At 42.2% G+C, this 14,880-nt stretch overlaps 1 protein-coding gene across 1 annotated transcript in view; it reads left to right on the forward strand.

The window, feature by feature from the left end:
• Window positions 1-2,967: 2,967 nt before the first annotated feature.
• Window positions 2,968-14,880, forward strand: part of KDM2B (lysine demethylase 2B) — a 99,565-nt gene continuing 87,652 nt past the window's right edge. The window contains 4 exon segments of the mRNA XM_052690929.1: window positions 2,968-3,101; window positions 3,847-3,991; window positions 6,465-6,543; window positions 10,690-10,736. Coding sequence (XP_052546889.1) covers window positions 3,051-3,101; window positions 3,847-3,991; window positions 6,465-6,543; window positions 10,690-10,736 — 322 coding nt within the window. The 5' untranslated portion in view covers window positions 2,968-3,050.

Here is a 14,880-nt window from a genome sequence, read left to right on the forward strand (position 1 = left end):
TGCTGCAACAGCAGTGCTGTTAGGGATTAAAGGAATGGGTGATTTTCTGTGACATGGAAGTTTTTCACCTCAAAATAATAATTGCAACACACCTTGAGTGTCTTTGCATTGGTCCTCTTAACACCTTTCTTTATTTGCAAGATTGTTCTTTTTCTTATATCTAAAGGCGACAACAGAATGCGCACACGCAGATCACACTGCTTTTCTCTCCATTTACACCGCCAAAAAGCAGCTGACACAGCCAGGGAAAAATCCAGACAATTTGAAGTTCGTAGATACAGTGTCTGAAACAACCTGGTCATAGATTCTATCTCATTCTTCTCTCAGGAAATAACCAGAGTCGTTCTAATGTCAAAAGTATCTGTTAGTTAAACGTTTGTCTGCAGGATCATTGAGAGACCTCTGTGAAAAGCAGTTTGACTCAGAGTTCCCGTAATAAAAGCAACCTCGGATGCTCTTTGCTACTTCTTTCTCTTCCAAGGGTGACATGACTTACAGTAACGCTCCATAGGAGTTGTGTGAAAGGCAGCATACAATAGTATTATAAAGTACTCTGTTTTATGTGTTTTAAGTCTTAAAAAGAACAGCAACAATAAAAATCAACACCACACCTCTTCCACTTACAACTATAACAGTGTATCCATTTACACCTCCATTCTGAGATATAAACTATCCGGGATAATTCTTTTATTTCCAACCCTAATTACTCACCGCTATACACACCTCTCTCCTCTAGAGTGAGCTGAAACGATGACTCACTCGGGCTTAATTAACTCAAAATGCTTCAGGGAGTTCTGAAATCATGCGGGAGTTCAAAGCCAGGGTTTGTTGGTACCTCGGATGAGTGCAATAGCAGAAGGCCGCCAAAAGGGTGTAGTCCTGCACTCTTCCTTCAGCACACCTCATTCACCCGTCCATCCTGTAAACTACACCACCCCTCTGCCTCAGGCTGCAGAGCAAGAGTACTGACATAATAAAAATATAGGCTTTTTTTCGTACTGAGTTAGTTTTGTGTCTGGATCAGGCCGCTGAATCGAGCGAGCTTCCCTGTTGGTACGCAAACACTAGCCTTAATGTGGGACATATACGCATGAGAAAGGGAATTGGCCCCTGCAGCAGCAGGCTGCTATTGCCCCTAATTAGAGGTAACCTTTTCCCATTCTCTGGATCATTTTTGCACGAACACAGTCAGAGGAAGCAGCAGGAGTCCCAGGTTTCTTCCCAGAGAGCCCTCAGAAATCTGTATGCTGGCATTCAGGTACTCACGAAGTTTTCTCCTAAAATTGTATTTGGGTGTTTTTTTTATCTTACCCCTGCTAAGAGACAACGAGTGGCTCTGGGGGGAAATGAGCTCTCAGCCCAGCTGCCAGCAGTTAACCTGCATCCTGCAGCACATGGCCTTGATACTGCTCTAAATGGCTTCATCCCACCTAATGCAGCTGGGATGTGATCCTAAACATCCTACCACCCCTCTTTTTTCCTCAGTTCTTTTAAGTTTGTGACTTTGTGTTTTGGTATTAATACACAAAATTATTGCAGTCGTATTTCAAAGGGGAAATGAATTGTAGCTTCACTGGAATAACTTCTGTCTTAAAATGAGATTACAAATGTGTTTTCTATGTTTGGAGGTTTATAGATTAAAACCGATATTTCTGAAGCATACTTCCATATTTCAGTCGTGTGCTCGAGTGTTTCCAGGTGTGAGTGATTAACAGCCCTTGGTGGGTTGGTTTGGTGCACTGAAAGGCTCAGATAGTTCATGTCCCCAAAAAAGATAGAGAAAAATGACTTGATTTTCTTTTATGTGTATGTTCCATCTTTGCTGGTGGACTTCTGTAGACTGGATGGATGATGTGTTTTTTGTTTGATGAGTCTCTAGTAACATCCATTTATCTTGTACAAGTCCTCTGCCCTCAATCCTGCAGATGTACACATGCATTTAATTTTAAGATTGAGTAATCTTGGCTGAAAGGTCACCATATACATCCATCTCTTCAGGATTATGGATTAATAATGCACTCCACATAACAGACATCTGCAACCCACACTTCAATATATAACCCATACACTGCTTCTATATGATAATAAGGTTCAATCGTCTGCAAGTAGGAAGATGTTAGAGAAAGATTACATGATTCCTCAAGATTCTGCAAACAGTTGTTGGCAGATGCAGGAAGAGGATCTCACTGCCTTAAATCTTGTGTTAGAGCCCTTTTCAAGAGACAAGCCCTGCCTTTACCTGTGTGCCTTGGGTTGATACAATGTGGGCCTTTCCAAAGAGATGAGCAGCAAGGCCTGCAAAGGTGAATTTTTGTGTCTTTTATCATAATGTTGAATACATTGATGCAGTGCTTAGAATGCAATTGATGAGGTATGTGAGGGGAAAGCGGATGCCGTGTGCAGACGTTGTTGTTCAGCACAAGCAGACAGGAGTAGTGAAATGCCCTGTTTAAGAAAGAGCTCAGCCTCCACGTAAACGATCTGAGAAAGGCAGCTTGAAGTTTGCTGCTGAGGTTCGTTGGAGCAGAGGTAACTTGGGGGCTGCAAGGACTGTAGCAAAGGTAGAATCTCATTTAAGTCTCACATCAACTGCAAAAATTGTATGTGTGGAAGGGGAATCGACGAGAGGAGCACAGCCTATGCCATCAGCCCGCGACCCCGCGATGTGCCTTCTGGCGGGGAGGGCTCCAAACCTGCTGCCTGCCCAGTGGTCAGACGGTCCCAACAGTTGCTTGTACCGGCGGCCACGCAAGGTGATTTTAGGACTTCTTCGGCCCCCAGCCGAGGAACTCCTTTCCCCCACCGCACGGCGCTCAGTGCCGGGTTTAAAGCCGCACTCGCTGCCCTCCCCTCGGCTCTTTGCGCTGCCACCCAGCCGCGGCTCCCTGAGACCTGGCACAGCGCATCGCCGCCCCTCCCCTTCCCTCCCCCCAAAAAAGTGCTGGTGCAAACTTGCCCAACTCTAGCGAGACCTTTAGCAGCCGCCTTTTGTGTTCCCTCCTCCCCGTTCGGGCCAAACATGCAGGACAGGAGCCGTTGACAATTAAGTGATGAAACTCTCCGAAAAAATGAAGGCGGAGAAGGATTCTGGAAGAAGATTGGTGTGTAGCCGTCTTCGGTCTCTTTCCTATTTGTGTCTTTTAATTGATTTTGCATAATTGTTCGCACGGTGAGCGGGGCAGGCTGCAGAGCGCCATAGCTCACCACGGAGCAACGCAGGCACCGGGAGGGGGGGATTTAACCGAGGGGAACAGGAGAGGGTACAGACTTAGTTCTCCCCGTGGCAGCGGCCCGGGCCGGTGCGTGTCGCACCCCCCGACCCCCCAACTCCGGGCGATGCTGTGGGGCGGGGGCAGTGGCATCGACCCCCCACCCCCGGCCTCATTAACCCCTTCCTCCCCCAAATCTGTGCTCCGGTAGAAGCGCGCAGGCTCCGGCTGCGATAAGGGGGTGGGGGGGGTTGAGAAATTCATCGCGGCGTTACATAATGCGTCCAGCTTTTAAATCGCTGCTTCCGGCGTGGCTATGGAAACCCCGGGATTATGTAAATAACGCAACCTTAACGCTGCGCTCTGGGGTAAATGATACCCCTCTACGTTCTCCGGAGTGGTCCCGTGTGGCAAAATAATACCAACAACCGGCTGTGGGGCTAAGCGTATCCCTCTCCCCTGTTTGGCTTTTCCTGTAGCTCAGCACCTGTTAACGCTGTCAGGAGATGGAAAAGGTGCTGTAAGCGGCTGGGGCTCGCACCGGGGGAGGTTTGGCGAATTTCGTGCCACTACCGCTGGTCGCATCGCCCTCCCCACCGACCCCACTTTTCCACCCCGTGTGCTTTGTGTTTTGCAGCGGCCCATTGGTAGGAGGAGGTACGATGAGCACGAGGACCTCTCGGACGTGGAGGAAATCGTCAGCGTCAGGAGTTTCAATCTCGAGGAGAAATTAAAGAGCAAAACGTATCGCGGGGATTTCGTGCACTCTATGGATGGGAAAGGTACGGCCGCGGCCGCCCCCACGTGTCGGGCACCGGGGAGCCGCCCTCTGAGCCTGGTGCTTTGGCTGCGGGTGCACCCACGAGTCGCTCGCAGGGCCGGGGTTTCCCTACTTGCTGAGTTCTTTGTGTTCCCGGCGCGCGTTGAGTTACTGGAGCGGCTCGGTGCCCGAGTCCTGCGGGGGCAGAGCCGCAACCCCGAAGCCGGGGCTGTCACCGATCTGCTCTTCTGAGAGCTCTGTCTGAACCCCCTTCCCCAGGGAAAGGCTTTGCTGTATCCTTCCCGAAACGTCTCTAACTGCGGGGCCGCTAGTTTAGTTAAGAAACTTTCCGTTTTCTCATCCAGGCTTCGTTTTGCACGAGCTTTTAAGCTTCCTTCTAAAGAAAAGCTAGTGTGGTGGAGAAATTAAATACCTATCTTATTTAGGAAGGTGTTTGTTTAGGAGATAAGCTTAGCCCTGCCCCCTTCTTCCTCCGAAATAAACACAAACACCTATTCTTTTTTAGCTCCAAGACGTTAATTAATTTTCCAGAAGCGCGTTCTACCCTCACTTTCCGAGCGCTCCCGTGGCTGCCATCGCTCTGCGCTGACCTTCACCCGGCTGTGCAGCCCTAACGTCTCTGGGTAGCATTCCCCTATCTGAGGAACCTGAAAACAAATGGGTGTCTTTTGTTAGTTTGTTGTGGTCCGTGTCCGCTTTGTTCAACCCCACAAGGGATTTAAAAGCTTGTTGGGGCATTATAAAGAATAGCTCTGCCTTTCTATTCACTCTTTTTATTTCTTTACTATTGGTTTATTTTTTTCTTGTAAATCCAGGTGCTGAATTGAATTGAGGTGTAACAATGACCGTGTTTAGTAACAATAAAAAGTCAGGTTATACGAACACGGGAAATTGGTTGAATGATACTTACTTCTATTTCCTATGTCTTTGTCTTCATTTTTAATGATAACCCTTCTCTGACTTTCCTGCCAGGAATGAGGGCTGGAGGTTTTCTTCCCAATCATCATAGCTGCTTGTTCTCTGGGCTGTAAATCTCTGCTTCTTCAACTGTTGTTGTTCTAAATATTTGTAGACTTTGTCTTGGATGAAAGTTTCCTTCAAAATAAATAAATCTGTGGTTTATAGAGCTAAGGCCAGATCTGTTATAAGGCGAATATGAATTAGAAATGAAGGTTTATCTAATACAGAAATACTTAATTGGTATCTTAACTAATTAGGGTATTAATTATCCTTATCTGCAGACTAGTGGAAGTAATGTTTCTACAATTTTAATGTTTTTGTAAATAACTATAATTAAAGTGCTCTGATGTGACAACTCTAAGTAGGAATATTACATCAATTCCTGTCATAGGCAGAAATTGACTGTGGCAAGGAAAAGTTTGTTAAGGGAGAGGGAAATAGATTCAAAGTCATGGGAGCTTAGCCTCTGCTCTCCCTATTTCTTATAGCAGAAAAACATCCTCCGTATGCTGGAGCCTGATGAAGTTTTTATACTCTCCAGGCTGCATGCATGCTGGTCTGAAGGTACCCGCTTATAATGCATTCAGTGTTTTGTGTCTTTGGCAGTGTCGTGCTTAGCTGCTAAAGATTCAAACAATACTTTCCACTTTAAGGCAGCACATGAATGCCAGTTCCAAGAGAACCGTGGGGTTCTGCAGGCACTGCTCACTCAAATTGCTGCCTTGTAACTTTCTAATCCCTGAATCACCACTATTGTATCAGACCACCGCATAAAGAAATCCCCAGGAAAGCCTAAATCCGTGTAATCCTCAGGGCGAAGCAACAAGGTGATGCTGGTCAGTGTTAACAAACTTGCATTTAATTTTCAGTTTGTTGGTGTGCTATTCTGTGACCTCCATACAAAAACTATTCATTTTCACCACCTTCTTAAATGCCAACAGCTGTACCCAATTTCTGTGTATCAGTTCCTGCAGTTAGATTTCTAATTAATTAGGGGAATGTCATCAGCTGAAAGTAATAATCCTCACATGGAAACGAAACAGTTTACAGGATCAGGGCTTTGTGTTGTACTCAAATGATGGTTGGAGGGAAAGTTTCCTCTAGTTTAAAATAAAATAAAATAAAAATCTATAGCTTGAAGTGTAAAATGTAAGAACTTAAGTTTCAAATACTTGTTTGCTCCAAAAGTACTGTACTGATTTGCAGCAATTTAGTTAGCAAATTAATAGTTAAAAGAGAATCCTATTTCATTACAACCTGCGTGTTGCAGCCCAGATCTTAACTGGCCAAGTGACTGGACACTATTCTATGTGCATCAGTGAACAGGAAAAATAGAGCAGCTGGGAGAGCACTGTCTGTCATTTGGTTTCTGGACCTAAAATACACATTCTCTTTATATTTTTCTCTGAGTAATAGCAGAGACAAGGAGACAGGTTGCATTTTGAGAGAATGCAATGTGAGGTGCTAATGCCATTGTAATTGATTTTGGATTTCTTTACTCCTTATTCAAACAGATTTTACTTTTGAATATGTGCAAAGAGAAGCTCTCAGAGTTCCACTTATCTTCAGAAATAAGGATGGACTGGGAATTAAGTAAGTTACCACCAAATCTTAAGAAATGCTTTTATAAAACCTCCATTATGCTTTCTCTTATTTATGATGGTTCTTCTAATAACATCAGAAGGTATTGCAGTTAGTCAGACTATCAGTTCCTGTAAGAAGGAGAGTGACTTTTTTTTCTACTTAAAAACAAACAGATAATGAGTTCTACAAAACTTAAGTGCATGTAGTGTTGTTCTATTCAATCAAAAAAACAAATCAGTGATACAGTCAGAAATAAAATTCAAATGTTCTGGCTTCCAATCAGTGCTGCAAAGACAGAACAGCCACCCTTCAGTTTTTGACTTCTCAATCATTTTCTGTGTAAAGGTGGAAAGTCGAATGTTGCTCTTTTTTCCCTGATGATTTTATCTCCTCAGTGTTATTACTTGGTAAATATTTAAATTGTGGTGTTACTAGAGTCTTTGAGTTTGTATTTTCTTAATACCAGCCATAAAGGATTTGGTATTTTAATAAGCAAAGTTCAACTATAGATTGTGTGACTGATAAAATATAACCTCTTTTGATATTTTTGGGTACTTCAATTGTATAACAGATTATATCTGAACAATAGAAAATGAATTATGTGCAAGTACTATTATTTCACTCAACTTCAGCTGAGCATCTCACAGTTTAATGCCATTAATGCCAAAATTTAATTAAATTTTAATTAAATTGAAAATTTAATGCCAAAATTGGGTATTAACAAAGCCAAGCTACCTCAGAGTAACCTAAGGAGCGGCCAGATTACAGGTCCATTGTGCTGAGGCCCCAAAATGGCCTTGCTCAAATGCTTCTGTGTATGCACATACACAGCATGTGTCAGTCATCAGAGGGGACCACTGAAAGGTAAGCCACCTTTCTTAGGAAATTATTACCAACGTAGTTCAATAAATAGAATCTCTAATGCACAGATTGGGTGTGAAGGACTAACAAGACCAGGAGTAGCATCACTCTTCATTTGTTGTTCAGTTGGCCTTTTGGAGATCTGGCAGTTAAAATAATGAGTCTCTGGTATCATTCTAATACTGGAGATGGAATTCACCACCAAAGAAGAAAGAGGAGAAAAATACAGAAGCTTCCTTTAAGAATATCTTTGAGCATAGAATCCATATCACCGATCTCCATATCTTGATCAGTTAATATGCTGATAAAAGTGAGAGCAAATTTATCTGATATGAGCTTTGAACAGATCATGCATGGATTCAATGGACTTGTCCATTTCACCATAATGGAAATATAAAACCATTTCAGAGTCAGCTGGGTGAGTTGGTCTTGTGTTTCCTTTCTCTTCTGAATCACTGACTGCTGTGGAGGATTAAAGTGTTAGAATTTGTAGATCAGTAATTACTTATAGGGCACTTCACATTCTAACTTTTTTTTCTGAAATAAGCATGAGTTATTAGCTTGGAATTGGATGTTGTGAAGGAATTTCACTTAGTTGGGTGTAAATGCCAATAGAGTGAGAGAAGGTTGTGGAGACACGATGGATGTATATTTTAAATGATAGAAGTGAAATGCATGAGCAGGCTTTCCTATTTGACACTCTGCAAGATAACAGGTATAATTTTATTTACAGTTTCACTTCTTACTGTATTATCGAGGGTGGCTGGCATGCAGCATATAACTTTTGTGGATGTGTAGGTACAGAAAGGCTCTGTGCGTTGTATTCCAGTGAGATCAAAATAGACACTTGCCTAATTGATTTTAAATACTTAGTCTCCTTATCCTGACATCTGCTGCTTGAAATAATGATTGTTGTAGCGTGCTGCCTTACATCAGTAGAGTGAGATGGGCCAGTTTGCCTTCGGATTTGGGTCATTTGCTGATGATGTTCAGGAAATGTGTATTCCTCTTCAGGCTCTGGAGAAAGCCATGCTTTTTTGGTCCTCTCTAGCAATGCTGTCTCCTGTCTATGGCAGGCTATATTTGTCATTTATGGATCACCTAATCTACCATATACGTGTGGGGTGACTTTTGAGATGCAGTAGTCTATAAAATACATGATATGAGAATTTCCACACTTCTGTTTGATGTTAAGCAGTCAGTTAGCATGTCTGTGGCTGGCAGATGTACAAAGCATAGCTGAACAGTCTGGTGACTGACTGGGGATACTCCAAAATGTTGAGGAATAAGATGAATGAGGAAAAAATATTATAACTGAACTTTGGAAATTGATTTCATGTGCATTTCTGATCATCATGAGCTGCTACTTCTATAACTAGAAGCAGAAAGATCCACCTGTGATCCATTAGCAGAAGGTAATCTTGTTTTCATAGAGTTGTTTGATCATTCCTGTTACTGTATCTCGGAGAGAAAATGCTGCTTGGAAATCTGTTGTCTCGTCTGAACATGAGCAGTAGCAAAGCAGCCCTACATGTAGAGGAGTAACTGTGGCAGTTATGCTGACTGAAGCTGAGGGTGGAGTACAATAATTTACAGTCTCAGCAGCAAGCAGAATTGGCTTGATTTAAAACTGGACCTCCCAGGGTGTATCTCAGCTACAGTATGGGTTCTTGTAGTTGAAACCTGCTGTGTTCAAGCCTGAAATTCTTCTCTTGGTGGACTCTTTGTACAACACATCCTGAGGATGCAGAGGAAAAAACAAGGGTATGCCAGGTGTGCTCTCCAAACTGCTATTAATTTTATTTGTAAAGTTGATTTTCAGCTGCTGCTGGAGCTCTCAGAAAGAATGGGTTTGCTTGCATGCATCTGCATTAGGGCTGTTCTCTGTTTTGGCTGTTGAATTTATTTTGATTTCTGCAAGTCTGAAGAAGATTGCTCACCTTTGCACCTGACATAAAACAAAGGCAAACTTTGGCACTTGAAAGTAAGCCTTGCTTCTTCTTACTGCCCCCAAATAGTTCCTCCTTCCCTGCTTCTGACTTCCTAGAGCTTGGATATTGAGATGAGCTTTGATTCGGGCTGCTTCGTTCTGGCAAGGGAGTGAATTCCAAAGCTGTGGGGCCCTCACTGGTAAATGCAGAGATGTGAGGGTTGGCAGCAACCTAACAAAAGATATTGTCCAGCTGCCTCATTGCACCGGAGGAAGGTGATAAGGGTGCAGTGAGCGACCAAACAACTTTTGGCAAATAGTTCTGAAGATACACACGTGACAATAAGTGCGTTTTTCTAACTGTACCTTTTGGTGTTTTCTTAATATAAGAACTCTGAAAGTTTGCATGTAGGTGTATAGTTCTGATTTCTAACAGAATTGTGTCAAAAGCACTGTACCAGGAGCAAGTTGTTTGTTTTCCACCCATGGCAGTGGGACGGAGCTCCTAACTGGCAGTTCCTACAGGGCTGGTTTTCATCACAATTCCTACCTCAGTCTTGTGCTATACGAAGATGTGAAGTGTGAATTAATCTCATTATGATGAAGTTAACTTAAAATCCCCGCTACTGTTTTTGTTTTCTTTTTCCATCCAGTCAATGAATTGCAGACTCTTAATCTCCTGACACTTAAAATTCACTCACTCTATGTATATTAAACACTTAAGATATTGTAAGTGATCTTATAAATGTGTCAACATCAGTGAACCAATTAGGAAATCATTTATCTCTCAATTAGCCTGAATTGAATCGAACAGCTACTTCTGTACCCATCAAATGTGGCTGGGTTGTCTTCTGCTAGGCGAGGAGGTTTGGAATAGCCTTTAAAATAAAGGGGCTTATATTTGTTATTTTTGGTTCTTTATTTCTAAATTGAGAATCCAGTCTATGATGATGTGACTTTGAACAACTTGCTTCACTCTTCTCTGCCTTAGTTTGTGTCCACTGGGAAAACTGGAGAGTATACAGATAGTACAGCAAGTTGCCTAGCAGAAATGAGCAGAAATGGGATTTCATTGAAATAACTTCCAGCCCCTTCCCTTTTCTCCCACTCCAGTGCTGCTAGAGAGCGCTGGAAGAGACACCTCTTCTGGTTTGTTACAAGCAGAGGAACTTTTACATGCTTGCAGTGTGAGGGCACTGTGTGCCATTAATACTTGCACTGCCCATGCTTTAGAGAGGCCTTACTTGGTTCTACCTACTGTATTATGGACAGAGACCACTATGTATTCTCTTTTGTTACGATAACAAAAGTGTGCCTATGCTTACCCTGATGGTATTTAACGTTGCTTTCTTTGCTAATTATAGAATGCCTGACCCGGATTTCACCGTCAGAGATGTGAAGCTATTAGTGGGTAAGTCATTTTGAATTAACTCTGCACAAAACAGAATTGCTTTGAAATACTTGTCCAGTTGTGTTTGTAGACATTTGTGATAACAAGAATCTGGGAAAATGAATAAAAAAGCAATTTGTAAATTAAAAAGGCTGGGGAAAACGCTAATTAGTAGTGCTGACCAGGCTCTGATCTCATGCTGGATAATTGGCCATTTAAAGGAAAGCGAATGCTTTTGCTCTTAACAGGTGTCCTACATACACTTTTGTGATCTTGGAAAGCAGCAGTTCCATTGGTTGAGTTCTTCTTCTTTTATCTGTTGTAGAGCATCTGTTAGTAAAAGGTCTGATCAGAGCCCTATCACCTCTTGCCTGTGCTCTCCTCACACGCTTTATCAGTGTCAGGACAGGTCAATGCATGGAGGAAAGGTTGCTGAATGGACTGAGCACAAAGCTCTGCAAACTGCCTGTCTTTGATAAGAGACAAAGCAGAAGTGGTGACTGCAGTCATCAAATGTTTCCTAGCAATTTTGGTAGAAGAAAGAAACCTAAGGCAACATTCTGAGTAGGAGATTGCATAGTATGTTTCTTTGAAATCTCCTTTTACTTAAGATGGATATGTTTATACTGTCTCTGCAGTGGTTACTGAGAAGTGACACCGCACTCTGCTGAGGCATGGCTGTGGAGCTGGCAGGGTGCTGGGTTGCGTAGCTGCTGTCCTTCAGAGACCTTTAGCTGCGTTCTTGTGACCTAGAGTTTATTGTTGTTATTCACCTGCCGTGTGGCTGGAGTTAATCTTTCAGATCAGTCCATTCTGAAAGAGTTTTTGAGAATTGGTTGAGTTTCATCAATAGGAATATCAACTCTGTGAAGGCTGCTATTGAGAAAAACAAAGGAGGAAAACTTGGGCTGCATTTCTCTTAGCTGGGGTTATCTGTGAAAGAGAGGTTATCTCTGCTAACCTTCCTTCACAAACAAAACTTGGCAACGTTGCTTAATTTATGATCATTTATAAGCTCCTTTTAAGAACCTTTTTGGGTTAAAATGTTAAAGTGCTGTGGGAAGTGCAATTTAGTAGCATTGCTGTTGATCCATTTGCAGTTAAATCAGGAAATAGCTTGAGTATTTGTAATTCCCAACTCTTACAGATTTCCTAAGCGCCTGCATGAACACAGTTAGATACTCGACTACCTCTTTTTGTTGTGGAGATGCTGAGTGCTAGGCCCTATTTGCAGTGTCTGTGAATTTGTTTCATAGCTGAGAAGCTGCCATTTTTGTTTCTGGAAGTGCTGGGGTTGATGCTCAGATGCTGAGATGTTTTGGTGCAGCGTAGTGTTGTATAACAGCACTGTTTTTCCTGCCTAACAGTCAAAGTGTGGGAGTTGCATTTCCTCAAGATTGATGTCTCCTGAAATATTGGGGGTGGAGATTCCTGTGTACATGGCCAGCAAGGCAGGAGGATGTTTATAAACAATGGAGCAAAAATAACAATTGTAATTAACTTTTAGATTAACTTTAATGTGAAAGTGTGTCCTTCCTCCCAGCTGGTTCAGCAATCCACTGTGTGCTCTAGGCCAGGTACTGTGTGTCACGTATCCTTTTTCACTGGATTTGGACAAACTCCCTTGAAGCCACTGTGGTGAACCTGTAATTTGGCACAGGGCTCTGTCACCTGTTGCCTTTTATTTTGTAATACAACGATGACTTCTGGCATCGCAGGGGGAAACTTTGATTTTAAAAATCTAAAATATTTGGGGAATTGCTGGTGAGTTGCACTTAATAAATAAATAAAACCTACCTGTGGTTCTTATGGGGCATTGTGTGTCACTGCAATCTGTGCTGCACGTAAGAGTTGCACTAAGAGCAAATAGGACCAATCCTCAGCTTTGTTCCTTCACGTTATGTACTGCTGACTGAGAAACACCGAATAATCTCCATATTGCATATCATTGCTGATTTAATAAATAAATAAATAAATAAGTCTTTATATATTTCCCTCACTTTCTAATGTTCCAGTAAAGCAGATGAAAATTGTTTTATTATTGTTATCATCTCCTCTGACCCTGAATTTTCTGACAGACTCCTCAAGCCTTGTATGAAACTCAGGTCAACGCATTTCTCGAGTCAAAGGTTTTCTTCACAACTGGAAGTGGATGTTTTTGCAAATGTGAAGCGATCGTAACTCGGTGTTTGAATGTGTGTGGGTGCTGATAGAGAATCTACCTTGAAAAAGCTGTGTTCTGTTTAAACTTCTTAGTTTTTAAGAGCTCATCGTTATAATATGCTGATGCTATTTAAGCCTATTGTTTGTTCCCTTAGAGTCAGGAAAGTGTATTTGTTATAGAACACTTTAAAGAGGTGTTGGGTATTTTGAAAGCACATGAATTCATTACAAAGTTATTGACCTTTTGGTCTCAAATGATTCTGAAATTAATTTGCATTTACAGTGTGATTGTTGTATCACTTCTTATTTGGGCATCTGTAAATAACAAGGAAATAAGAAGCTAAGCTACCAAATACTGTTAAATCTCACCTTAAAAACTCCAGCCTGTGACAACAGTGAGAGGAAAAGTGATTTTTCTTGGTTGCTCATTGTCCTTATTTGTGCTTCCGCGTCCATTTCTTAAGATTTCAGCAAACTTCCGAAGAAATGTTGCCATTGCTTTTTGGGATTTGTTTGGCTTTCATTGTTTAAAAAATGCCAATAGCAGCTGATATTTAGTTTGGAGATATCTGTCACCTGCATGCTGGTTTGCAGGAATGTGCACCCATGTGTAACACGTGCAAAAGGCCTTTCCATACAGTAGCTTTAAAGGACAAACACCTGAAACTGCACAGCTGGGATAATGGTTATGAGCAGACTCCTGTCTTGTAGGGAAGATATCCTGCATATTCTCTAAGTCTGAAACAATGGATTAATTTCAGCAGTTGGAATTTGTCTTGTCTGTGAAATGGCTTTGAGCCAAGAATACAAAGGGAGAAGAGGAAAGGAATTCCTGAGCTGCCCAGGAACTTGAGATAACTCCTGAAAGAAGACAAAGTCCATTGTATTTTAATAACAATTGGGCTTTGATTTCATTGCCTAAGGTGGTTTTGATTGCTAGTTCTGAAGAACAGAATGTCATTACCTTCTTTTCATCACCTAGCTGACTTAAAATTTTGCAAAGAGGGTCATTGGCCCTCTTAGCAACTCCATAAACATCTACACTAGAAGTTGGAGTGTTATTTCTTCAGGCTGCTTATTTCTGCTTTTGGCATGCAGTGCTGGTATACTGATATTTTCCAGGACTCACTTGTGACAGTTTCTTCCACCAGTGATGCTGCTGAGCTGCAGCTGAAGTTTGCCACACATGGGCAGAAAAGTTTTATCTTTGTAGATTACGTGCCTGAATCTCCAGTCAGACCTGTGTGAATGTTTTATGTGAATTTCAGCGAAGAAAAAGGGAAGTATGCTTGCCAAGGTTAACTTAAGAATGAGGCAAGGAGAAAGGCCATTGCCTTGTCGAAAGCCAAGCAGCAGTGGACCACCTCTAGCCTTTGCTGTCCCCAGATTCAGGAAGCAAATGCAATAATTTGCTTTAGTCTTTGATGTCCAAAAGCCAAAGCATTCTCTGTGCCTCTGGGTTCTGTAACGTGCATCACTTCATCTTACTACAGGTGGGGACAATCTCCTCTTGGATATGGCTTTGTGGGACATAATGTCTGTACATCTGCAGAGCTCAGCTTGCAATCCAGGCTGGTGGCAAAAGGGACAGTTTCAAAATGTGCTGAGGATCTTAAAGAAAGATGACTTGCAGTTATTGTGACTCCTGGGCTGCAGAGGATAAAGTTGTGACCAATGCAGTCACTTGTATAGGATTGGTAGCATTGCTGTATGGCATTTGCTGTGCCCAGCCAGAGCAAATAGAGGACTTGTGTTGTTCATGGGGTGATGTAGCAACTGACATTTTTTTTTTTTTTTAACCTAAACCACTAAAGGGTTTATAAGAATAATTAAGTGTAGAAGCAGCAAAGAACGTATCATCAGACATGTATTTTGCTGTTAAAATCAGATGTTGTGCATAGACTCATCATAGTTCCACAGTGTAATAGAGCACCATAAATGTGGCCTCATTTTTCCAGGTAGAAACAGGCCTGAAAAGTGAAATGATCTGCTCAGAGTAATA

This window comes from Tympanuchus pallidicinctus, unplaced genomic scaffold, assembly GCF_026119805.1.
Source record: "Tympanuchus pallidicinctus isolate F22 unplaced genomic scaffold, pur_lepc_1.0 scaffold28, whole genome shotgun sequence".
Lineage (NCBI taxonomy): Eukaryota > Metazoa > Chordata > Aves > Galliformes > Phasianidae > Tympanuchus > Tympanuchus pallidicinctus.